Source organism: Dendropsophus ebraccatus, chromosome 2 (assembly GCF_027789765.1).
Source record: "Dendropsophus ebraccatus isolate aDenEbr1 chromosome 2, aDenEbr1.pat, whole genome shotgun sequence".
In the NCBI taxonomy this organism is placed as follows: Eukaryota; Metazoa; Chordata; class Amphibia; order Anura; family Hylidae; genus Dendropsophus; species Dendropsophus ebraccatus.
The window spans coordinates 57,808,772-57,835,279 of NC_091455.1; the positions used below are offsets into that span (position 1 = coordinate 57,808,772).

The following is a 26,508-nucleotide window of genomic DNA, read 5'->3' on the forward strand; positions in this document are numbered from 1 at the left end:
AGATGGCACCGGAGTAAAATTTTATAAATTATGCGAAATGTTACCATTTGGCTAGTTTTTGTATTAAGATATTTTTTTTCTGAAGCTGCACCAACTTTTTGTCAGCCTTTGACAAGTAACAGGCTTTCCTTTGAATGTGGGAATACTTTGTAAAACTAGGAAAGATGGAGAATGGCATTGAAGGACCCATTTAGCGCACCGCCCCCATTAAGTTATTTCTCTTTTTCTATTCCCCCACTTTACCTGCATTGGCTTCCTAATTTCCTCATTTCTTTACATCCTGCCATAGTTCACCACTCCACATGCGCTAATATGAGAAAGTTACAACATAAGTATTTCCTTGGTATGTTTCGATCACCTCATTTGCTCCCGCTGTCATGCTAAAGCAGTTTAGGAATTTTACTATGACTTGCCCCTGCAGACGCTACTTTGATAAATTAAAGCTGCTGTCACATGTTGCATCTTTTGGTAATATGTTGCAGTGTTTTCTTTAGTTTCTTATACCAAAGCCAGAAGTGGCTTCAAAAGGAACTATAAATAAAGGATGTGTACTGCTCTTTTCCACTTCTGGGTTTGGCTCACAAAACTGCATTAAAAACAGCAGTGGCAGTTTTCCAGAGGGATACAGTGGCTTAAGCAATACACTTTACATTGTATAATGTAATATTGTGCAACTCACAATTGGCTCTTGTTCTGATTATGCGGTAAAACTGCTTGGCCATAGGTTTTTATGAGAATTTGCAGATTGGTCATCATGACATGGCCAGGACAGAATTTAGGTTTTCATTACGAGACATCAGAGATTTTGAATATGATTAAGGATTGCTACCAAGTATAATTCCCTAGTATATAAGCAAAACCTGTGATTTATCATGTTGTCTAAATGTTACGCTTTAGCGATAGTTTGTGATGACGATAACAGTCTGTGATTAGTTAGCTAAAATAAATGCCTGTTGATAAATTTCAGCCAAAGAACGATTGTTTTGGGTAAAATTGTCCACTTTAATTTAAAGGTGTATGGATACCTTTTAGAAGGCATAATCACTTGATGGGTGATAACTGCTAAAAGAGTTGAGATCTAAGATCATGGCTAGTGGGAGTTTAAATACAATGGTGGTTTAAGTGTCGCTGCCGTTATAACTTTCTAAATCAAGAGCATATGAGCATTGTGCAAGTTTGCAATATCCATTCATTATTTTATTTTTGTTGTTATCATGTTGTAAAACAAAGCTGTACTTACCAGAAATCCAGGTCCAATCTCCTTAAGGCAGTATTCTGACTTGTGCTGGTTGTAAAAAACAGACTAAACACAGAAATTCCAGCCAGTATAGGGAGTCACGGCTCAATGTGTCCATCAGTCACATGACTGCCTTCTCTGTGAACGCTCAGATGGCCTGGGATACACAGGACTTCCTGTTTTCTGATTCTGAAGTCAGAAAACAGGAAGTGCTGTGTTTCCATAATGACTAAAAAAAAAAAAGAATGTAAATTGCAAACTTGCGTAATCACGTCTACTGTTGATTTAAAATTTTAACAACAGTGACACTTTAAAGTGTCCCTGCTGTTGTATTTAAAGTTTGCACTGTGCAGCGCTTGGCTCTAAAGGTCCTCATACACTTTATACTTTTGTCGACCGTACCCAATGCCAGTATGGTAAGGTGTATGGACCTTCCTGACCGACAGAAGATTACAGTGGAGATGGAAGTCCGGCGTGAAGGAAAATTACTGCCCGACACCTCTGTTTTCAGAGAGATAATCCACAGCTATAGCTGTCTAGCTGCTGCATAACCCTCCACTCCCCGGAACACTCTGCTGTGTGGAACGTTCCTGTGTATGGGGAAAACGGGAGAGAAAACGGTCAGCTGTCAGGTATTGAAGGTGTATGGCCACCTTTGTCGTCAGTCTTTAAATTGAGCTGCAGGACGCATGCTTGACCTAAGCTCCATTTATACTCCTTCTAGCCATTGTTTTGTTGATGGAAGAGAAGCAGGGAGACCAATGGTCGGTCCATAACTGTTCCACTAGCTGATAATTTCTTCTAAGCAAAGTACCCCTGTAATCCTTACCATTGGCATTGTTAATAAGTAATATTTTTATTGTTTACATTGCGTATTTGTTAAATATGATAAGTTGAAAGGTGACTATTCATGAGGTGTCAGAAGCAGCATTACAATGTGTTAATTATAGAAATGAATTCTGCTTTACTTTACTTAAACTAGAATTAGTAAGGTGACTTCTTGTGGTTTCAGCTAAATAGTTGGATAGACTAAGCATTACACAGTAAATGTGCAAGCACTGTGCAATGCAATTGCTAAGCTTCATCTTTTTGGAAGGTTTTGTGTCATTTTTTGTCTTAAAAAATGAAGATTTATTTATGATTTTTTATTTTAGTGTGTAATGCATGTAAAAGCTATTCAGCCCTTTGATTGTTTCTTATTTTATTGTCCTTTTTAAGAGAACTATAATAGGCTTCTTTATTGACATTGTTGTACAACTTACAGATAGATCTTTGAATGTGTTTCACATCTGCTCTGGCACGCTGGCATGTGCTGTGTTGGAGTTGGTTTCTTCATATTCAGAGTTCTGCTATCTGTCTGTTCCTCCTGCTTTTCCCATATAGGCATATAACAGCAAGTACACGAGTTTGTAAGCTTTTACCAAAACATAACTTGTGTGTAGAACAAGATTGCCAGTTAAATGGACTCCCCCTTTAAGGAACTTTGTCCTAGAGACACGTTGAAACACGTGGATTGGTCGGTGTCTGGGTTTTCAGACCCCACTTATTGTTAGAGCCGGGAGCGGAGCTCATATAAGAGCCTCACTTCCTAGCTTGCTGCTTATTTCTGTCTCACTGCAGGAGATGGTCCCCACTGTGAGTCTACGGAGACCATCTATCGCAGAGAGCCAGGGAGTAAAGCATTTTGCTGACATGACATGTTGCATGAACTTGTGGCAACTGCAAAAAGTCACAAGCTGTAGTAGTCTCATAGACATGAACTAGAGAAGGATTGTCATAGGAGAAAATGGCCGACACGGAGGAGCATGTGACCATGCCCTGTCCACTGTGTCCTCCATAGACATATACAGGCTCAGTGGTGGACACTGGGGGGCGGGGCATGGTCACATGATCCTCCATGTAAGGAATCTTATGGACCAAAACACCACAGAGCAGGGCAGCCCAGCCTGGAGGAGGGGAGTCTGATATTAGCTCTATAAGGGAAAACAGGGATCTGCTGTCAGTATATACAGTGAGTACACTTACTAATACTCTACACTGAGCAATTTTATTATAAAGTGGCCAACCCCTTTAACAGTATTTCTTTCTATAGAAAATTTCTCAAAACAAAATACCAGTAAATGTTTGTGTTGTGAGTTTGTTACTAATTCTTTTTTCTCTTTCAAGTTCCCCTGAGCTAGCACATAGTATGGTTCGAGAGCTTCAAGAAATGCTTCAGCAGGAGAAACAGATGATTCTTGAGCAAATTGACCATCAGGAAAGGAAAAAAACAGAAGAAATGCAGAACCTCAGGATCTCTCTTATAGCAGAACAACAGGTCAGTAACAACTGAGTGTGTTCCTTTAAGACACACTTTGGCTGGAAACACCCATGCAGTTTGTTTGCAGGTTCTTGGTTCATAACAAGAGGTAGCTTGTACATGCAATAGTCTTTTTCTTCAGCGTTTTAAACCAAAGCCAGAATTGGATCCTAAAGTAAGGAGAGGAATAAGCGTATGTTGTCTAGAGATAAACAAAATTCATCCCAACCCAAATCTGATTGCCTCGCCATTGAATCCCACCGCGTTGAAAAGATGTATTTAGTCCTAGTCCTGCCTAGAAAACATGGATTTAGGAGACCTATATTTAGGAGGCTGTCATCATTAGAGATACTGATGAATAATATACAGCCATAATGAGTTTAATAATAGTTCAGTCTCCCTGACTGTATACAAGTCTCTTAGGTTATTTAGATATACATAGCTCTCTAGAAGTAGGTATGCTAATGTAAGTATATATATTTACTCTATAGTCAGACAGATGGTGTGGGGTAAAATTGAATATGTAATATATAACTAAATGTCATAAATAAAAAACATGATTACAAACATATATATGAAATAGAACAGTATCTAATATTACATAGGATCTACTAAATTCATAAAATTCGTAAACATTTAGTACCCAGAGTCTACTAAATTCATAGAAGATTAAAACATAAGTATATATGAAGCCAAATTATGCTAGCTGTGCAGGGCCCTTTGCACTGATAGCCAAGACAAATATATAGATATTAATAAGTATAGGATGTATAGTTGTTCCAAGTTCATATAGCCGATGTATTTTTTGTAAACAGTTTAATATTATACATATGGTTAGTTCTGTAGCGCTTGATATCGAACTTTGTAGTGATTTGTAAGTATCCACAATCTGTAAATATCAGGAGCTCTGTAATAATCTATATTTATGAGCAACTTCATTTTATTGTTATTTCATGTATTTGTTAGTAATGTTTGGTGTATAACATAGTTCGATTTGGTTATTGCATGTAAAATGCTTCAATCGCGCTAGATGTCTCATCACTTACAGCGCTGCATCCTTGTACCGAACTATGCTGTGATGAGACGTCTAGCACGATTGAAGCATTGTACATAAAATAACCAAATCAAACTATGTTATACACCAAACATTACTAACAAATACATGAAATAACAATTGGATGAAATTGCTCATAAATATTTATAGATTATTACAGAGCTCCTGATATTTACAGATTGTGGATAAATATTTACAAATCACCACAAAGTTTGTTATCAAGCGCTACAGAACTAACCATATGTATAATATTAAACTGTCTACAAAAAATACTTCAGTTATATGAACTTGGAGCAACTATACATCCTACACTTATATTTTTGTCTTGGCTATCAGCGCAAAGGACCTTGCACAGCTAGCACAATTTGGCTTCATATATACTTATGTTTTAATCTTCTATGAATTTAGTAGACTCTGGGTACTAAATGTTTACAGTTTATGAATTTAGTAGATCCTATGTAATATTAGCTACTGTTCTATTTCACATATATGTTTGTAATCATGTTTTTTATTCATGACATTAAGTTATATATTAAATATTCAATTTTACCCCACACCATCTGTCTGACTATAGAGTAAATATACATACTTACATTACCATACCTACTTCTAGAGAGCCTACTTACCTAACACATTACCTTTTGTCCTTGGGCGCTAAAACAGTAGTGCACTCGAAGTGTGGTTTTAAGCCATATACATTAGTGAGGTGTAGCAAACCTTTACACTTTTTTCCATAGATATACATAGCGATGAGCATTATTGCACTGTCCCTTCAGCAGGCAGATATGTTAGTGGCTTTAGCTGCCCATGTGATGCTGTGCTGATGCATCATAGGATCAAGAGCAGATTTTAAAGGAAGAGGATGCAGTTTTTAATTTGAAAGTCAAGATGGTGGCTGATCAGAGGACACATGACCTAGATACAGTAATGAATGAATGTGTATGGATGCAGCAGAGCTGCCACAGATGACACAGCAGGAACAGTGGTGGGGATTGTGCATTATATGGAGGGTAAAATATTGCCTGAGGACGTCTTTAACTCAACAGTGATCAGTATCTGCAGAGAATATTCTATAAATAAATCAGTTCTTTATTGGATTTTTTTATGTTTCCTGTAGACAAACTTTAACACTGTTTTAACAAGAGAGAGACTTAAAAAAGAAAATATCATCAATGAACTGAATGAGAAGCTGAAGAGTGTTACGCAGCAACAGGAAAGAGATAAAGGTAAGTTGTGTGCAGAAAATCACAATTGGTATTAACATAAAACAAGTCCATATAGTTAAACATACTGCTATCTAATACCTCTCTACCCAGGGAAGATGCATGCGTATCATGCTGGGCCAAGCTGCCAATCAAACAAGCATTTACCCAAAAGTAGTCTACAGAATGGTTATTTAGACATCTTTTGTTAAGTCTAAGCGTGAGTTCACACGTAACGGATCTGCAGCTGATTTCACACTGAGAGTTGGCAGCGAAATCCGCTGTGGATCCTTCCCTTTCACTTTCAGTAAGATTACATACTCGCCCCAATACATACATTACCAGTCCGCACTCCGGCTTGCTTTAAGGGTTCCCAGTGTGTGGAAGTCCCGCTCAGCCAATCAATGTGCTGCCCCGCCGCAGCCACTGATTGGCTGAGCCGGACGTCCAGACGCTGGGTGCCCCCCAAGCAAGCCGCAGACCAGTAATGTATGTACCAGGCCACGGGGGGGAGGGGGGGGTTAAGGGGGCTGACTTTTACTTACTCGTAGTGGCACGACAATCCTTCTGCGAGTATGTTATGTCATTGAAATTGACAGGGAAGCATCCGAAGCAGATTTCTGCTCGGCCATTGTTTCAATTACGCTTGTTTTTTCCTTTTTTGTTTTCTCGAAGTGACAGGAAATGACTGCCATTACAGCTCTTAAATCATTTGCCTCCTATTTTCCTAGGCTTCTTGGAGTCAAATCTAAGAGTAGTGCAAACATAATGTGAATGCTAGCTAGGCTATGGCAGTATGGCTCTGTATAAAAATATATAATGCTGAGGCCAATGTTGCTTCTTGAAAGGAAGATACATTTATGGTGGATTTATTTTTTTTTTACTATGTAATTACATCAACGGACATGACTCTTATCAGCAAATTATGTTAATATAGTATTTCCTAGACAAATCCATATTACAGCTTTGAAATATCCACAATAATGCAAGTACAACATAGTTATTGTTTGACCCTAGGACAGTGGCAGTAATTGTATTATGGAGTGTGTCATACTGTGAATATAATTGTAAACTTTCTGGAACCCACATCACAATTCTAAAACAGATGATGTAACTGTGCGGAAGATACCCACATTAAATGTAGACTAAGGCTGTGAATGTTTCTGGCTTCAGCGGGTCAAAGATAATAGCATAGATTATGGCAAATAAAGTTGAAATATTTAATCGTGACCATGGAATAAAATGAGTATTACTTCTTGGATTATGTTGTCATATACGTATATCATGTAAGAAAAGTACATGACATATGCTTGGAACATTCTTTATAGGATTTAGGGTATATTCACACGAACGGGCTCGCAGCGAGATTCTCGCTGCGAGCCCGGCAGGTCCTGGCAGTTCCCACACACTACATACTTGCTGCGATCTAAACGACCGCAGCGAGTATGTAATTCTGCCGCCCTTAACCCCTTCTGCTCCTGGCCGGCTCCCCCGCTGTAAGCATACTTTACCTGTCCTTGCTGCACGGGTCCGGCATCCTGCTCTCCCGTCCGGCCAATTAGTGTGTTTCCCAGCCGCAGCCACTGATTGGCCGGACGGGAGAGCAGGACGCCGGACCCGTGCAGTAAGGACAGGTAAAGTATGCTTACAGCGGGGGAGCCGTCCGGGAGCAGAGGGGGTTAAGGGCGGCAGAATTACATACTCGCTGCGGTCGTTTAGACCGCAGCAAGTATGTAGTGTGTGGGAACTGCCAGGAGATTCTCGCTGCGAGCCCGTTCGTGTGAATATACCCTTAAAGGGGTTATCCAGTGGTACAAAAACATGGCCACTTTCTTCCAGAGACAACACGACTCTGCGGTTTGCAATTCAGCTCCATTCACTTCAATGGAACTGAGCAGCAAAACCCCACCCAAGCTGGGGACAAGAGTGGGGCTGTCTCTGGAAGAAAGTGGCCATGTTTTTGTAGCACTGGATAATAGAGCATATTCATTGATGAGGCATAACATAAACCCCTTAAGAAGTACTTATACGTCATGGTGTCTGTAATGCATATGTACTGCATTTATCTCTATGAACAATCATGGTATTGCTCATAGAAGTCCCCTTAGGGCAGGCATGTCCAAACTTTTTTCGAAGAGTGCCAAATGTGATGAAGTGAACATGTGCGGGGGCCGACCATTTTGCTTGACATTCTTTGGACCATTAAAATGAATGCAAATAAACTTTTTTTACAAAGTTTATTGAAAATGGCATACTTTTTATACTTAAAAAATCCCGGGGCACACCACCAACCAAAATGGCACAAAATGACACTAAAACAGTACATATTATACATATAGTTAATAATATAGATTCTAAATGTATTTATACTCACTCAGTGTGAAACCTGGGCCTGTTTCGATAAACACAAAAGGGATATCCCTGTTTCTCTCCCCCATCCCCATGTTTTTCTCCCCCCTGCTTCTCTCCCGTTTCTCCCCATCCCCATGTTTCTCTCCCCCCTGTTTCTCCCCCATCCCCATGTTTCTCTCCCCCCTGCTTCTCCCCCATCCCCATGTTTCTCTCCCCCCTGCTTCTCCCCCATCCCCATGTTTCTCTCCCCCCTGCTTCTCCCTCATCCCCATGTTTCTCTCCCCCCTGCTTCTCCCCCATCCCCATGTTTCTCTCCCCCCTTCTTTTCCCCCATCCCCATGTTTCTCTCCCCCCTGCTTCTCCCCCATCCCCATGTTTCTCTCCCCCCTGCTTCTCCCTCATCCCCATGTTTCTCTCCCCCCTGCTTCTCCCCCATCCCCATGTTTCTCTCCCCCCTGCTTCTCCCCCATCCCCATGTTTCTCTCCCCCCTGCTTCTCCCCCATCCCCATATTTCTCTCCCCCCTGCTTCTCCCCCATCCCCATATTTCTCTCCCCCCTGCTTCTCCCCCATCCCCATGTTTCTCTCCCCCCTGCTTCTCCCCCATTCCCATGTTTCTCTCCCCCCTGCTTCTCCCCCATTCCCATGTTTCTCTCCCCCCTGCTTCTCCCCCATCCCCATGTTTCTCTCCCCCCCCCTGCTTCTCCCCCATCCCCATGTTTCTCTCCCCCCTGCTTCCCCCCCATCCCCATGTTTCTCTCCCCCCTGCTTCTCCCCCATCCCCATGTTTCTCTCCCCCCTGCTTCTCCCCCATCCCCATGTTTCTCTCCCCCCTGCTTCTCTCCTGTTTCTCCCCCATCCCTGCTCACCTTCCTTGAGATGCTCGCCGCGGGCGCCGTCCCCTTCACCTACTGGCCAAGACGTGCTCCTCCAATCAGGGGAGACCGGGAGCGTGGAGCGCACCACGCTCCTGGTCTTCCCTGATTGGAGGAGCACGTCCGGGCCAGTAGGTGAGGGGGACGGCGCCCGCGGCACACTGTTTGGAAAACACTGCTCTAGTGCACAGGAAAGGAAAGCCGAAATCTCGGACATCGCGAGATTTCGGCTTTCCTTTTCTGTGCACTAGAGTGGCGTGTTGCTGCCGGATACCTGGGGGGCCGTAAAAAAAGTTCGGAACGTGGGCCGCAAATGGCCCGCGGGACGGACTTTGGACATGCCTGCCTTAGGGGGACAACAAACAAGTGTAAAAAAAAAATTAAATATTTTTTTAACCCTTAGACAACCAAGGACATACCAGTACGCCACAGCCACCTGTCGCCAGACAACCATGGACGTACCCTGTGCAAAACGCTAATAACATTGATCAGTCTTATGCTATGGCATAGCATTGACCAGTGTATGTTTTTGGAAATATCCCAAAGCCCCTCCCCCCCCCCAAAAAAAAAAAAATCACACCCCCTTCCCATTACTCAAATAAAATATGTAAAAATAATAAAATAAACAAACAAACATATTATATTACATAGTGTGCATAATTGTCTGATCGATTAAAATATAACAGTAGTGTTCCCATACGGTGAATGGTGTGAATGAAAAGGGGGGGGACGCCAAGATTGCTGTTTTTTTTTTTTTTTTGGTCACATTATATAAAAAAATGTCATCACAGCGCAAAAATTGACATCCCATACAGCTCCATAGGTTAAAAAATAAAACCATTTTAAAAATAATTAGCAAAGAAAAACGTTATGTAACAAAGAAATAAATAAATAAAACATAAGTAAAATTGTGACGGTCATTTACACCATTATCAAAAATCCATCCCATAAAAAAAGGTTTAAAGCACCCCCCTTTTCTATTTATAAAATAAAAATTGTAATTAAAAAACAAAAACAAAAAAAACATTTGGTATTGCCGCATGCAGAATCACCCAAACTATTAAATTATCACATTTCTGAATGGCATAAGTGCAAAATCACAGCAACATGTAAAATAGTTGATTTTTTTGTTACATCACATCCCAGAAAAATAGGTAAATGGTAAATGTTTAGCTTCTCAGCAACTACAGTTTGGTGCTTAGTGTTACTCCTTCCTTGCTGTGTTGCTGCTGTTTCTTTAATTTCTGCTCAGATACCACTTTGCAAACCTAGTGACCCCTCTCCATCCCACATGACACCTATAGTCCTGTGTGATTCCTCAGCCAGGCACAGCACACTTTTCATAGCACTATGGCATAGCAGAGAGCAGAGATAAGCCACAGAAGTAAGAGAAAGAAAGCTCATGTATATTTACTACCCAGTTCTTGTCCAGTCTCCTAAAATGTAAAGAATGAGAAAAATATGTGTACTTTGGGTGAGGCTCAATAGCAGCAGTAAAAGCACTAAAATCTAACAAAACCATACAAGTTTTTGTAAAGTGGTATGCCCCAGCAACTTCTGATGTGTAAGGCTGGGTTCACACTATGTATATTTCAGTCAGTATTGTGGTCCTCATATTGCAACCAAAACCAGGAGTGGATTATAAAACACAGAAAGGATCTGTTCACACAATGATGAAATTGAGTAGATGGCCGTCATATAACAGTAAATAACGGCCATTATTTCAATACAACAGCCGTTGTTTTAAAATAACAGCAAATATTTGCCATTATATGGCAGCCATCCACTCAATTTCAACATTGTGTGAACAGATCCTTTCTCTGTTTTTAATCCACTCCTGGTTTTGGTTGCAATATGAGGCCCACAATACTGACTGAAATATACGTAGTGTGAACCCAGCCTAAAAAAGTAAATGAGTCAGTAATAAGCAGTCTTGAGTACATTCCTACCTATTCATGTATAGTACTACCAGATTCAGATACTAAAGATGTATGGAGCATTTTTTTAACTTATGTTTTCTGGGTTATTCCGCAGATTTAATCGAAACACTGTCTGAAGACCGAGCGCGTTTACTCGTGGAGAAGAAGAGACTGGATGAGGAAGTTTGCAAGCTTAGGAGTTTTGTGTCTTCAACTCACACTGCTCCGGCCTCTGAGCCTAGTGGAGCTTTTGTGCCTGAACTTCCTTGCGAAGACGAAGACAGAATGGAGCCCACTTTAGAGATCAGCATGACAACTGTTCAGTAAGTGCACTCTGTGTTTTGGGCAAAAGCTTTGTCAACAGTTTAAACCTTTTCCTCTTTTTGTATTAGTCATCACCTACTGAGCGGCCCATCATAGACCATACAAAGATGATGTGTCTCTCACTGTTATTATTGTGTGAGATTTCCCCCCCCCCCCCCTCTGTACTAGTTTAACTGCTGAGTAAATAGGACGGTATTATATATTGTTGTGTAGCCTGTGTTTTGTTTTTTTCACTTCCACTTTTAAAGCTCTATCTTTAATAAGCAAGTTTCCAGATGGATCAAGTGTAGGGTAATAAAAGTTATAACACGGCTGCAAATTTTAAGCTCCCCCCCCCCATCTTTTTATTAACTACAGGTAGTGTAGGGCTGGAAGCAAAAGGAGGGGGTGATTACCAGCCATCACTATTTGATCCAGATCGGGACCAGCGGTTGTATATGACAGCTGGGATCTTAACAATATAATATACATACATATATATATATATATATATCATAGCTCTGTAATCATAACTATCCAGTAAAATCAACCTTTAAACATGGGAAAACAAGAGGGGAGGAATCGTAAATTAATCCCCCCCTTTTTTTATGGGGAGGGGATATATATTTAGGTTTGAGTTAAAGGGTTAATTATGATTGTAGCCCTCTGTAAATAATGGCGGGTGAAGGAAAGAGATAATAAGAGAAATAAGAAGAGAGAAAAGCTATGTAGAAGGATTTTGTCTTTATCTCTGTTCCAACGAAATTTGGACAGAATATTATGTGTCTGGTGTTTTTATTTCTTATGTGCTATGGTAGTTGTTAACAACTAATAAAAAAAACTAAAATTAAAATAAAAAATCTTTCCCAAAACTCTCCCGTAGTTCTATCACAATGATACTCAGCAATCGTTCCACACAGTCACTTGAGGTTGTAATGGACTTTATGTCATACCACAGGATTCTCGCACAGTCCAAGATTTCCCACCCCTCGCTGCTGACATCCCTGTGTTATAATGTAGCGTCCATAACAAACAATATGATTGATTCACCCCACATTGTCTGCTCTTTCTTTTAGTGATGCTGCATTGTCAGAGGAAAAACAAAAGATTATGCTGCTAGAGAGAGTAAGTATTGGTCTTGTTGGAGTCCTATTGCTCCTGCAGTATCCAGAATACTTTCTAATATTCTCTTACCGTAGATCTGCAGCAAGGGAATAATTTTTTCACAAGGTAATAACTCATGCAAAAATTTTACAGGAAGACATAGATGTAACAAGAACTAATTTAAAAGAGCAATTGAGCAAAACATAATGGGGCATTCCCATCTAAACTAACAGGGCTCGTCAAGTTACTGTAAATATTTTTCAAACAAATTTATTAAGTAAACTGACATCCTGTTCCTGTTATGCTGCGCTTTCCCTTCCATTGTTGACAGCTCGTTGTCCAGGTTACCTCTTTGTGTATATATTATGTGTGTATATATACACTCTATGGGGGAGATTTATCAATCATGGTGTAAAGTGAAACTGGCTCAGTTGCCCCTAGCAACCAATCAGCTTCCACTTTTCATTCCTCACAGACTCTTTGAAAAATAAAAAAGTTGGAATCTGATTGGTTGCTAGGGGCGAGTGAGCCAGTTTCAATTTACATCATGTTTGATAAATCTCCTCCTATATCTCTGTACATCTACACTATATATGTATATCAGTCTGACCACTGATTTTACCTTGAGAAGGAGCTAAATAAAGCCATTTGCAAAAATATTTAAAGTGTACCTGTCGTAAGAAATAACTCTCTCTGTTTGTTCTCGCGATGGTACAGGCCTGAACACTCAGACCCAAACCGATCAACGCTTTTGACATGTCTCTACGGCATTGTATTTGAATATATTTTACAGATTTTTGTTTCTCTTTTTCTCCTTCCAGACATTGCAGCAAAAGGAAGAAGAAAATAAGCGACTAAACCAGAGACTGGTAAGAGAGAACATATTATACCAAACAGTGTCTTTTTCCTCTTTAGCACTTTCTTCCATGTATAATAATGTTGACAAATAACACCAGAAACTTGGTACACATAAAGTAAAAATGTCTTCTACATAAAGCTTTAGTCACATGTATGAGGAAATAAAATGGGACTGAAGGTAGGGCTGGGCGGTATACCGTGAAAATACTGATACCGTCTCTGGCGTCGGTTAACCGACCTTAACTTTGCCAGGACGGTATCTGCAGTATTTTTACAGGTTTGAATGCCTTATGTGCAGTGACGCCAGCGTGTTCTCTCTCCCCGTCACATGCAGGCTGAAGACCGGACCGCTTCTTCTAGGTTGACCGCTCTGCCCCCTCCCCCTCCCTTCACTGCCGGGACCTGTCCTGTCAAACAGGGCAATTGTCGTGCAAAGCAGTAACCTGGAGCTAGAGCGTATCCTAGGCTCCAGTCACTGTGCGCTGCCACAGCTATGCCCCCTGCATGTAACTAACAGACAGCACCAGCCATCAGGAGGTAACCTATTACTGTGCTTCTGCTGCTGTCCACACAGCCCTCCCCCGTCACTTACAGTCTCCAGGAGGTCCCAGGCCAGATAACGATCCCGCTGGGAATGGGACAGTGTCTGTTTAGCGGCAGGTTACTGCACGGAGGAGCCACTTTCACTGCAGTGCTCTGCCTCTTATTACTGACAACTGGAGGCAGAGGCTAAAGGAGAAAGCGGATTCTCCATGTACACACAGGCTCTGGTTGTTCCTGGAATAGCAGAGCTGTCTCAGTTCCTGCACACCACATGTAGCTTTGGCTGTGCCTGGAATAGCAGAGCTGTCACACAGGTCTCTATTTATACACTATATATACACAGGAGGGGACAGGTCCCTGTATATACACTATATACATATAGGAGGGCACAGGTCCTTATTTATACACCATATACACAAAGGAGTGAGGGGGACATGCCTCTATATATACAGGCCTGTCCCTCTTCCTCCTGTGTGTACATAGTGTATATATAGGGACCTGTCCCCTCCTGTGTGTACATAGCTGTATAACTCTGCTGAGACCCCCTAATGATGACAATAGACTAAATGCACAGCCTTGTGTTACAATTCTTTTTTTTTTTTACTCAATTGAAACAAAATATCCTCAGTTTGGCACGGTCAAGTGAGTGTAGCTTGCAAGGGGGGGGGTTACAAAAGGGGCGTGTCATAATTATCGATCAGTTATCGGTACCACAGCTACATGTACAATTAGCCGCGATATTGATTTAGGCCAATATGGCACGCCCTAATTGGAGGACAGAAAGAAAATGCATTATGAGTGCCCCTCTCCTCTCTCTACTCCCCCTTGAATGCTGCTCCTCTCTTCATGGGGTCTGATAATGTAAAGTAATGGGTATGTTGGAGAAATGTACGCAAAATGTAATTCCCTAATATACTTATAAGACTGTCTTTAAAGGCAAGGCTAAACGTAGCGTTTGTGGTTCAGCTGATTTGTTTTTTTGTGGTCCTGGACTGTGCATGCGGTTTTACCACGAATTAACATGGTTTTACGACTTGAAATTGTTCACCATAATACACACACAGTGCGGGGATGACTGACATGCAGAAAAGCCACTAACTGGTCTCTGTCTGTCAAGCAGGCAGAGAGCCGTGACTAGTCATGGATGGCTCTCCACCCCAATAAGTAGTTGCCGCCTCTCTCACCCGACCCTGTACGCCAGAATAAAACTCTGTTTTCCCAAATGTAAAGCTATAGCTGCTGCAGGCGAACAATAGAACAGGTTTTTTTTTGCCACACTCTTGATATTCTTTCCGTGTAATAGGGCCCTAACATTATACGGCCATCCTGGTCAAATGACACAGAGCTGGGAGAGAATGTGCCAAGCAAAGACCCAGACCGATCAAAACTTTTGACATGTCTCCGTGACATGTCAAAAGTTTTTCTTTCATGACAGCTAGACTTTAACATAAATCATAGAATGGCATTTTAGTAGCTGATCTTATTCCTTATGTAACTGTTTTATTTCTGGTTCCCTAATATGCTGGAAGGAGTACAGTATATCTGACTTTTCTCACATCACACACTACTTCTGTGTTCTTCCTCCTATCTCAGCATACTTTTCCTCAGTTTATCACATAATCTGTTTTCAATCTTGGATCGCTTCATATTTGTGCTAAAGCCTAACGCTACTCCAATAGATTTTACATTTACTTATGCTGTCTAAATAACGGAATGTGAAACATTTTCAGCTAAGCCCTAAAAATATTATACAGAGTTGAGATTCAGCTCCCAGCTCCTTTTCTCACCCTGGAATGAAATATTTTGGGGTGGGAAATATCTATTAGTGGATTTATATGCCATCTAATTTACCAGTGAACCCGTTGCCCCTCTATTACACCAGCAGGTTTAGAAACCAATAACTATTTTCCAGGTCTGTAAAACTTGTCAGTGTTTCTAAACAAATTATATGTTTTAGTAAAACAGTTCTTCCTATGTAAGTAAACACAGTCCTATATGGTGAAGGGGTCATAGTAAGGTATATTAGTCATTATGCTGAGTGCTTAGCACATATTGAACCACTGAGCATTTCCCGCTTCATTGACACAGGGTTAAAAGACAGAGACATACAGTAAAATATTCAGAATTGAACATTTATATAATGTGTATTTATAAAATATCCTTCTTTGTATCATTGTTTTATTACTTCTGGAAGTACATCTTCGTTGAGCTTCCAGTCATACGACTTAAGTCGACTTCCAATCCTGCAAATGTTACTGATTTTTGCCTGAAGGAGAAGTAAATGAGTGGCTCTTCATGTAAACATCTATTTGGTCCTGACCTCTTGTAGGAATGTAGCTCTCTGTGTTCCTGTGCTATTTATTATGAAAGAGTCTTTGGGTCACATTAGTGCATAAGTTATTATATAAAAATATGCAATACACATGCCTGTTATTGAACATCTTAATGGGAAAAGGAAGAAATAATTCAGTTGCCTTTCAAGAGGACCTGTCATATGAATATAGGGATGTCTTTTATTAGAAAAATCTATAAACAATATTATTATAAATGCCATATACCTGCCATATTGTGACTGATCATTACTTTGATTACTTTGAGGATGTCTTTTATTAGAAAAATCTATAAACAATAATATTATAAATGCCATATACCTGCCATATTGTGACTGATTATAACTTTAATAAATAATCCCATACAAGCTGACAGGCACTGTAGTTGTTTCCTTTCTTTGACGTTTATGAAGATGACTTCTGGCCTTTTTTTATTTCTTTTTTTACGGCCGTATTTCTGTAGTGTCTAGCAGTGAATAAACTGTCAGAATATGTAGAAAATAAAAACACACTGGGGGATTGAGACTGGAGACATGATAACGCCTCCTTACTGCAGCCCTACACACACCTCTTGCCCACCCCAATAACAATGTGGTGCGGTTATATTCATCTACTCTGTACATACCTGAATGTGTACTTGTATCTAGTTTGGCCAATGCACGTGCCTTCACATTTGTGTACTACTTTTCTAAAACTTATTTGGTGCCAGGAACATCTATACCCGCCAGCTGTCATTAACCAGTCATATAACCACCTACATGGCCCCGGTAATGATGGCTGTGACATCTAGGGGACTACAGGCCGATACTGCAATACCTAGGTACTGAGAAAACAAGTGCAAAATCCAAAAGTCGACTTTATTTAATCCATCTTAAAAACTGCCTAGGAACAGGATATACGTGTGATCAGGCAATCTGACTCGATTCGGTCGTTAGACCCTACTCATAGCACCGAAAAACTTATTTGGTCATGTGATATTTAAAATATGAGATGAGATATCATCACCAATTGCATATCTTGTGAAGAGCCAAATAGTGAAAACGGGGGAATACGTTATTATATACAATATATATTGGGCTTACACAAACTACAGCACGGGCAGATCTAATATTCCAATAAATTTCCACCTTTTTAGTAAAGAAAAGGAAAAACTGTAATACAAACGTATATTTCTTGTTAAAAGACATTGGATTGCAACACCATGAATGTCATATCCACATATGAAGAGAACCCTGTTGTAGTCATAATGCTACAGAACCTAGAACACCTAAGTACTGTATAAGTTATTAAAGGAGATGTTCTGTGAAATGCAAAACAGACAGGGGAGGCGGGGGTACATAATAACCTTCTGCTCATGCCTCCGTAGCGCCACTCCTGGGTCCTGCTGACGGACACCTTTCATTTAAGTCTGGAATCATACCTGGCTTTTCCAGCTGCAACGTCGCAGCCCGGCTGAGTGATTGCCTGCTCAGCCAGTCAGTGATTGAGGCAGTGTCCTTAGTGGGCAGTGGCTCAGCCGGGTACATGACGTTGCAGCTGGAGGTGCTACAAGACACTGGCGGCTTTCAGCTGGACCTGGACACAGCGCTACAGGGCACTTGGATAGGTAGGTACACATTGTTTATTTTATTTTTTTGTTTAATTTCATTGCTTAAATGATTAGTCCTTTAAGCAAAGTGTCCTATGCAGTCCTATAGTAGGAATACTATAACAACCAATGCAAAAAGCACTCTATTGACACACAGTGGGGTCCATTGAGGTTCTGTTGTGAGATCCATCGTTTTCACAGCAAAAGGCGTCCTCCATGGTGAGCCATTGCAGCTGTCAGATCGAAATGAATTGATGGCAAAGTCTCAAACGCTAATGTGAACAGATCCTAACATTACTTTGGTTTGTTGCCAGCAACTACAATTAAACAAAACAGAAAATAGCTAAACGTTCGTGAAAAATGGTAAGAGTTTTCTGACCCTCTGGATAAGATCCCCCTAACCTATATCAACCATACAGAAGTAATAGCAACCTGGATTTTTAGAAGGATTTGTGCGTAGTTTAAGTGAACTGAATATGGAGAGTTTCTTGATGCTGTTAATATTCTGCAGCGTTACGTGTCATCTGTGTGTACTGCATTGTCTAAGATAATCCCTATACCAGACAGAGAGTTCAATTGTAGGTTGACTTGCATATCCATAGTAATCTTTGCACTACTTGCGACCTGTGTAGAGGAAGAGAATGAACATTAGAAGATAAGCTATAAGTTTTATTGCACATTGAAGCTAATATTTAATTTGTTTTTGTCATGTTTTAGATGTCGCAAAGCATGTCTTCAGTGTCTTCAAGGCATTCAGAAAAAATTGCAATTCGAGAGTAAGTTTATTTTTTTAGTTGTCTATTTTTTGTTATAAAATCAAATCTTATATACTGTAGGTTGGAGGGGGGGGTCGTTAAAAAAAAAAAAAGGGCTGAATTTGTGGAATACAACTTAGCATTCAAATGGTGTCTACGCTGCTAGCCTAGCGACAGCGTTGACTTCTAATCCAAAAGTTTGGGTAATGCACCACGCCTGTCGGAATTGCACAGACCTCCATTGTAATCCAATAGGGATGACACTCATTTTCATCACACATAATGCGTTACAAATTACACCCGAACTTCCAAAGTCGATGCAGTGGCTGCACTGAGACCCTTTAATTGTGTATTTATAGAGAAATTATGTTGGTTTTAAATAGAGATGACCGGATTTACAGTAATAATAATATATATTTGTATAGCACCAACAGATTCCGCAGCGCACACAGTAATAACGAAGTGAAGCACTTGGTTATCTCGGAAATCCGCTCATCGGCCGGCCGCCTTTTAACTCAGTGCTGCTTCTTCCCGGCACCGAGTTAAAAGCTGGATCCATTCCTGGGAAACTTCTCCCAGTTTCCAAGGACTGGAATCAGCTTTTCCAGGCATCCGGGGGAGGGGGAGCAACACCAAGTTAAAAGGCAGCCGGCTGATTTCCAAGATAACTAAGTGCTTCATTTTGGTATTACTGTAAATTCTAATTACAAATATCCATTGGATACTACTGTTATTTTACGTAAACCAACCTTGTCAATCTGTGCAAAAGTAGCATCAAGCCTGATTGCTTCCTTAATAGTGTACTTCCAGTCATTACTGTCCTTACTGCTTTGGGCAGTCCCCAACACTGACAGAGGTGGAAGCAGAGAGTACTTTGTCACACTGGAAAGACTACATCACATCCTGCAGGACATACAGCACCTGAAAAGTACTGGAAGACTTTTTAACAGCAGTAATTTACAAATCCGTGTAATTTTCTGTCACCAATTAATTAAAAAAAAAAAAAATATGTTTCTTGGCAGTATGCCTTTAAGATCCCAAATAAGATCTTAATTCTCTAAGAAAAAACTCTTTGTAACCTGTCCATTAATTTATAGTATGCAAATACTATCAGGTTCTCACTGTCACCTTTTTTGGGGAGGTAGGTTTCTTCTGCAGTATTCCTAGCTGGACCCACTGCTTTTTGTTGAGATAGCCGGTACATTAGACGTAAAATAGGTTGACAGCATAACGTTAATAACAAGTACATCCAGTTATATCTTAACTTTCTCTTCTATAAATAAGTCCTTAAACTGCATTCAGCAGCTGAAGTTTTTATTAGAAACAATACACTGCATTTACAATTGAAACCATGCTGCAAATCCTAAAATATGTGCACACCGAAGATATTTACGGATGTTGTCTTAAAATTTATGTTGTTTGCCTCTTTATGAAAGCAAAACCTTAGATTGCAACTTGACCCTTGGGTGTTTTTCTTTTTACCACCTTTCACACCATGCTGCTGTTACTAAGTGCTTTGTATATCATTTTGGTGTTTTTATGTATAGTTTTTAAAAATGTGTAATATATACTATAATATTTTATGTTTAAATATGAGAAAAAAAGAAACTTTGTGACTTTGTCAATAAACCAACATCATTTAGGAGATTTAGGAGACAAAAAACAAGATACTGTGGTCTAGATTTACTAAAACAGTCTAATTCTTAGGCAGTGTAGAAATTTGACTTAACAGTCTAAAGCAGGAATGGCGAACCTTCAGCCCTCCAGCTGTTGCAAAACTACAATTCCCATCACGCCATGCCTGGGCAGCCAACGCAGTTGCGTGATGGAAATATTAGTTATGCAACAGTTGGAGGTCCGTAGGTTCCCAATGCCTGGTCTAAAACATTAAAACCAGGTCTGTCATAGTGGCTGCTGATAATAGGTTAGACAAAGAGTCAGATTTATCAAAGTTTACACAAAAATCATCACTCTAAATCGTGCTCCTGCACAGTAGTGTCCTTCCTCTCCAGGCAGCAGATGTCACCATGTCACCATGCAGGAGCTCGGGTCACCCCCAATGCACTGGCATCTCCCAAGTGCACCCCCAATACACTTTATACTATTAGCAGTCCAGGAGGAATGTATTGGGAGTGACCCGAGCTCTTGCACAGTGATACCCTTTCTCCCCAGGCAGCCGACGTGTCTCCTAAGCACCTGAGTGTGCCGGCCGCCTGGAGAGAGAGGATATCACTGTACACTTGGTGTCTGAAAACCTGAGTAACTAAATGTAAAAAAGTGAGTTTGTCAGCTCTAGTACAAACTGCTGACACTGTTAGAGAGCTATTAGGTCAAGGAGACACATGGTACCTCTCATATATCTGTCTGTGATTCCAGAATGAAGAAAAATACTTTTATTTTTTGGTACAATGAGCCAAAATGGCTTTTCTAAGCTCCTGCTCTTCTAATGGCTCTAACAACTCCTCTCTCCCATCCTGCATAGAGCTCTGCCTGCAGCTGACGGTCTATCAAGCAGGGTCAGGTATGGGAGGAGGGGTTAGGAGACACTGCATCTTGCAGATCAGGATCTGGGGAATGCGCCTCTGACACTTTGTGCTAAAATATAAGCTAGTCTCTATGCTCTATAGGCACAAACAGATGTATGAAAGGTGCCATGTGTCTCTTAACCGCTATCTAACCAGTGTCAGCAGTTTGAAACGTGACAGATTTACTTTCATATTTATTTATTTTTTCTTTACGGTAACTATGACGTTAATTATATTTTGTCCTCCGTGTTGCCATTTCCTTGCAGTCCATGTAAAGTTTAGGGATTGGGTCCTTGAATAAAACTAGAGAATATTGTAACTGTGGAGCCTATTACACGCTTACTCTTGTTTTTTTTGTTGCTGGCGCTCTTTTTTTGTGATTTTGGGACCAGTTTATCAATATAATTATGCCAGTTTTTATAATAAATGCCATAATACATATAAAGGACTTTCAGAACATTTACAGACGCAAATAAAAGTAATCATTGGTGTTGGTTAATGAGGCAACTTTATAGTTACACGGAAAAAAAGACAAATTTGGTCAGCTTTCCTAGAGCACCATTCACACTAGGCAGGAGCACGTTGCTAGGGCTGAAATTGCAAACACACAAAAACGCAGAAAAATGCAACAGCTCACCACAATGACAAGATACAGACATGAAAATAGTTAAAAGCAGCCCCCCATATCGGGGCAGACCCTACACTGTACTATGGCCTCTCCATGGCATGTAATACGCCTATGCTCTAGGCATGTAAGATCCGTCTTATACCTGCAAAAGTAATTACACCACCTGGGTGGGTTGGGTGGAGTGCACGACCAAGTAGAGGCAGCCACTCCCCCAATCTGGTTACCAAGAGCCTCATTATTTTTGTGGGAATTTTTTTTTAGCTGCTGGGGGGGGCTGCTTTTAACTATTTTTATGTCTGTAGTGGGTCTGTATCTTGCCATTGTGGTGAGCTGTTGCATTTTTCTGTGTTTTTGTGAACTTTCTAGTTACACCAAGTGCCAATGATTTATAAAAGTTGTCCAGCTGCCCGCAGCCTTTTCCTCAACTCACTTTTTAGGCTTTTAACCTTTTTACCCACCTGTCTGATAGGTGAGCGTCTAATCCCTTGGACCTCCTCCATTACCAACAACTTGATCCTCAAGTCAACCGGTCCCTTTAAATTTGAATGCCAGAAACAGAAAAATTAATGCAATAATATCATTGCTGCTTCTTTCTCCCTAATCTGTATTAAAAGAAGCTTTGTGTTCGAACTTTTGGACGGATGCTTTTCTTAAAGGGAATTTATCAGCAGGGTAGGGCCGCCTATGTGCATAATTTACAAAAAGTTGCACACAGTGTGATAAATCAGCGGAAATGTACTCAAAGTCTCAATGAAATCTGCGTAAAAGTCACATGTAATAAAAGAAACTTGCCTATAAGACTAGCCATAAATTTAATGGCTATATATAATAAGATTTCATGCTGCTGTTCACATTTTTAACTTGGAAGGCAGATCAGGAACCAGAGGTTTCACCTTTTTGAGCAATGACTCGATGAATGTGACACAAAACCCACTACCACTACATTGTTGATAAATTCTCCCCATAGTATCTATGACAAACTGTATACAACTTTTTGAGATAAGTACCTGTTAAATATATGGTTTCCCACTCGTCACCAGTGTTTATTCAGTTGCTTCCTGTTTTCAGAAACAAAATGAAGTGTTTTTTGACAAATTTCATATTTTGGTGTCACTGTATTGAGATTCACTGCCAAGGTTTTAGGGGTTGGTAATCCCTATGGAATTTTATCATGGTCATAAAAATGATAAATACATTTTTACATCACAGTTTTACTCTGTAATTTATAAACCAATCTGTTTCTAGTTGGCATTTAGTAGTAATTTATATACTACAAAATCTTCTAATTTAAATTGTAACTGATATTTATTATTATTTTATATACAGTACCTCCTTATCCATAAGTTTTTGTTTCAATTCTCTGTCAGTCTGCAGTTAGCTGTGTATGGGCAGCAGTAAGGGATGACCCAGCTCTGCTCTGTGGTACCTGGTGCTCTCTCTTTATTACTCTCTCTCTAAATAGGTTTACGCCATGTGGCCATTGATGATCTGTTTCAGCTACGTCAAGTAATGAGCGCCTGTCTGCAACTGGTGCTCTTTTTTAACTCTTACCCACACCAAAACGTACATGTACATTGGGGTGCTGATAAGGGGGTATAGAGAGGGCTTAAGATTTGAGCCCTGTCTATACTCGGTGGCTCTAGGCTGCTAAGAGTCAGCGATCTCCATTGCTGACTATTTTAACAGTATTTTGTCAGTACTGACAGCAGCATTTACATTTCTGCTGGTCATTGGTGGTCGGATCAGTTTCTGCCAGGATAATGGATCAATACAATACATGGATACTGCATTGATCTCTATGAGCAATCAAGGTAGACCCCTAGAGTGACTACAAAAGTGTAAAAAAAAAAAAGTATAAATCCATCCCAAAATAAAAAAAATAACACCTCCCCATTCCTGTTTTTCAAATAAACAAATGTAACAAAATAAATAAGCATATTTGGTATTGCTTAGTGTGGAATTACCTGAACTACAAAGTTATCACATTCCTGATCTCGCATGGCAAATGACGTAAGCACAAATAACCGCCAAAGTGCTAAATTACTGATTTTCAATCAGCTTACATCCCAGAAAAAAAATTTGAATAAGTGATCAAAAAGTCACATATATGCAAGCATAGTACCGATAAAAAATACAGATCATAGCGCAAAAAATTATCTCCCACATACTAGGAGTCAGAATAGAGCAATTTTAAACACATTTTTTTAATTTTGACCTTTTACAAGTAGTAGTAGTAGTAATAGTACTACATTGAGGAATGTAGATAAGATGTCAGATTTACCACATGGTGAATGTATTGATTCGCTTTTACAGAATATGTTATGGAAAAATAAGAATGTCTGTATAAAGTACACTTGGTGTCACAAAAAATAAGGTCCTCGTATGGATCTGTAGATGACCATGTAGATGGTCTGAGAGATAGTGAGCAGTTGCCTTCGCTAGATAATAATCAAACATAGATTGTCCTGTTCACCAGGTCAATAACATATATAGTGAAAAAACCAACCACAAATATAGTTATTTAACAGTAAGTGTGACACTACTCCTTACTGAATGTTTGCTTATATTCCCATCTCAACTTATATAGTTATACTTGTAGGTCTTTTCAAGTTATATATTTTTGCAAATACATTCACTTAGCAAACTTGTTTCCTTCTCTTGATATGCTGCTTTTTTCCCTACCGTTGTTGTCAGCTTGTTGTCTCGGCTACAAACCAACATTCTGCTCTAAAAACAGAGGTCTTGTTGTTGTTTATGTGTATGTGTGTATATACAGTGGTGCCTTGGATTACGAGCATAATTGGTTCCGGGACCGCGCTTGTAATCCAAATCCACTCTTAAACCAAAGCAAATTTTCCCATAAGAAATCATAGAAATGCAGACAATTGGTTCCACGCCCCAAATATAATGATGTATTATTCTGAATAACATGTAGAACAGATGAAACAAACATTCAGAAACTGCAGAATATGTGATAATATAAGTTACTGTACAGTAATGGAGAGGATGGGAAACACAAGGGCTGACAGAGACTGCAGGGAGCATGAAGGAATGAGCAGGACAGATGTGGGCACAGTATAGCAGCGCTCTCTGTCCGGAGAGAGAGGGGTTACAGCTATGGAGAGATTACCTCCACAGTCCTGTCCCCTGATGTAAGCCCCAGCTTGAAGTGGATCTCTATGATTTTGAAGGTGAGGGAGACTTCCTGGGTCAGAGTACAGTGCTGTAGACCCCGCTATGCAGACCATACCCCTCCTCAACTCGCGCTCCCACCCAGTACAAGGAGCTCTTAAACCAAAGCCATGCTCTTAAACCAAGTCACAATTTAGAAAACCTGTGAGCTCTTAAACCAAAATGCTCTTAAACCAAGTTACTCTTAAATCAAGGTACCACTGTATATAGATCTATCTATCTAGATATATATATATATATATATATATATATATATATATATATAGATAGATAGATATAGATATGTTATACAGTATATTTAAACTATACCTCTATACATTCACATTATTGCTATATATACACCAGCCTGACCACTGTTTTTAGTACAGAGTGGTGTTCTGTAACCTAAACGACCTGTCAGCTATGAGAGGGAAAGAGCAGCATATCAGAAGAAGGAGGCAAGTTTGCTAAATTGATGTATTTGCAAAATATTTATTCTTTCAACTATAACTATGTTAGTTGAAGTGAGAATACCCCTTAAAGGACTATATACGTTGTATTGACCACAGACTTTTAATGTTGTAAAGTTGTGGTTGTAATGGTAGTTTTATTGGGGTTGGCTAGTTTTACACTCCAGGTCTAAATTATATGATTTTAATTTAAAAGAGGGTCTTTCAGAATGTGCTTTTCAGAAAGTCCCAACAGTAACATTCCCAGTAATCTGTTCAATTAGAGGGGTGGGGGGCTTAAACCTTTTTCTGACTTTCTTTTTACATATAACTACTGGCTGATATTTTGTTGCCTGAAATTACCTTGATTTCACAGCCCCTAACATGTTACTTCTACATGGTTCCCTCTGTCTGCAGTTTTATGTGTGTGACAAATAAGTGGTTGTAAACTGCTGTCATATGCCTTTTTGATATCTGCATTTACTGGCCCTTTGTTCTTTTTTTTTTTTTTCACAGAGATTATCAGACGGCAGTTTAGTAGTAGCCTTTTCTACTGAATGAATTAGTCAACTACTCATTTGGTTTTGCTATTAAAAAAAATAAAAAACCGCTTGATCCAGCAATCCCACTGCATAGCAAGCATCCACTAGAGGCAAGCGTTAATGGGAGGTGCACTGCTGTATAAGAACATCGTAATGTCCGCTTGTCCAAGAATAATTGTTGCGGCACTCATCCAATATAGCAGCCGGATATTTTATTCCAACATCCAGAGCTGAGTGAAACGGGTGCGTTCCAGAAAATGAGCCCTTGATGTTGGAATAAAGTATCTGCAATGTATCGGTTGAGTGTCGCTATCATTATTCTTGGACAAGTGGACATAAATAAAAAAAGCAATCACAAAAATGATCCAGCGGCATCAGTATCTGTTACAAATAACACTCATTTATAAACACGTTCATACTTATAGTATATTCTTCCTTTTGTTCATATCTTAACAGCTTCCAGGTTGGGGATTTGGTACTTATTATCTTGGATGAACGTCACGACAATTATGTATTATTCACAGTCAGCCCGACGTTGTATTTCCTGCATTCAGAATCACTTTCGGCATTAGATCTTAAGCCAGGTGAGTGTGGTAAGTGTCACCTATACGTATTTCCGTTCCATTAAACCATTTATATCAGACGTGTCAAACTCAGGCCCTCCAGCTGTTTTAAAACCACAATATTTGCATCTGCTTTATTATTATATTGTAAGGTTTATGTTCTTTTGTGATTGGTAAGGTCATCTGTAGTACCTGGCAAAGGCACTAGTCAG

At 39.9% G+C, this 26,508-nt stretch overlaps 1 protein-coding gene across 2 annotated transcripts in view; it reads left to right on the top strand.

Annotated features, from left to right (window-relative positions):
• RB1CC1 (RB1 inducible coiled-coil 1) overlaps positions 1-26,508 on the top strand; it is a 95,229-nt gene that overhangs the window by 57,003 nt on the left and 11,718 nt on the right. The window contains exons 15-21 of one of the 2 annotated variants that reach the window (XM_069957590.1): positions 3,404-3,554; positions 5,708-5,816; positions 11,053-11,260; positions 12,317-12,365; positions 13,166-13,213; positions 18,381-18,439; positions 26,190-26,326. In XM_069957590.1, the coding sequence (XP_069813691.1) occupies positions 3,404-3,554; positions 5,708-5,816; positions 11,053-11,260; positions 12,317-12,365; positions 13,166-13,213; positions 18,381-18,439; positions 26,190-26,326 (761 nt within the window). The remainder of the gene's footprint in view (positions 1-3,403; positions 3,555-5,707; positions 5,817-11,052; positions 11,261-12,316; positions 12,366-13,165; positions 13,214-18,380; positions 18,440-26,189; positions 26,327-26,508) is intronic. The other variant, XM_069957591.1, reaches the window with a different exon arrangement.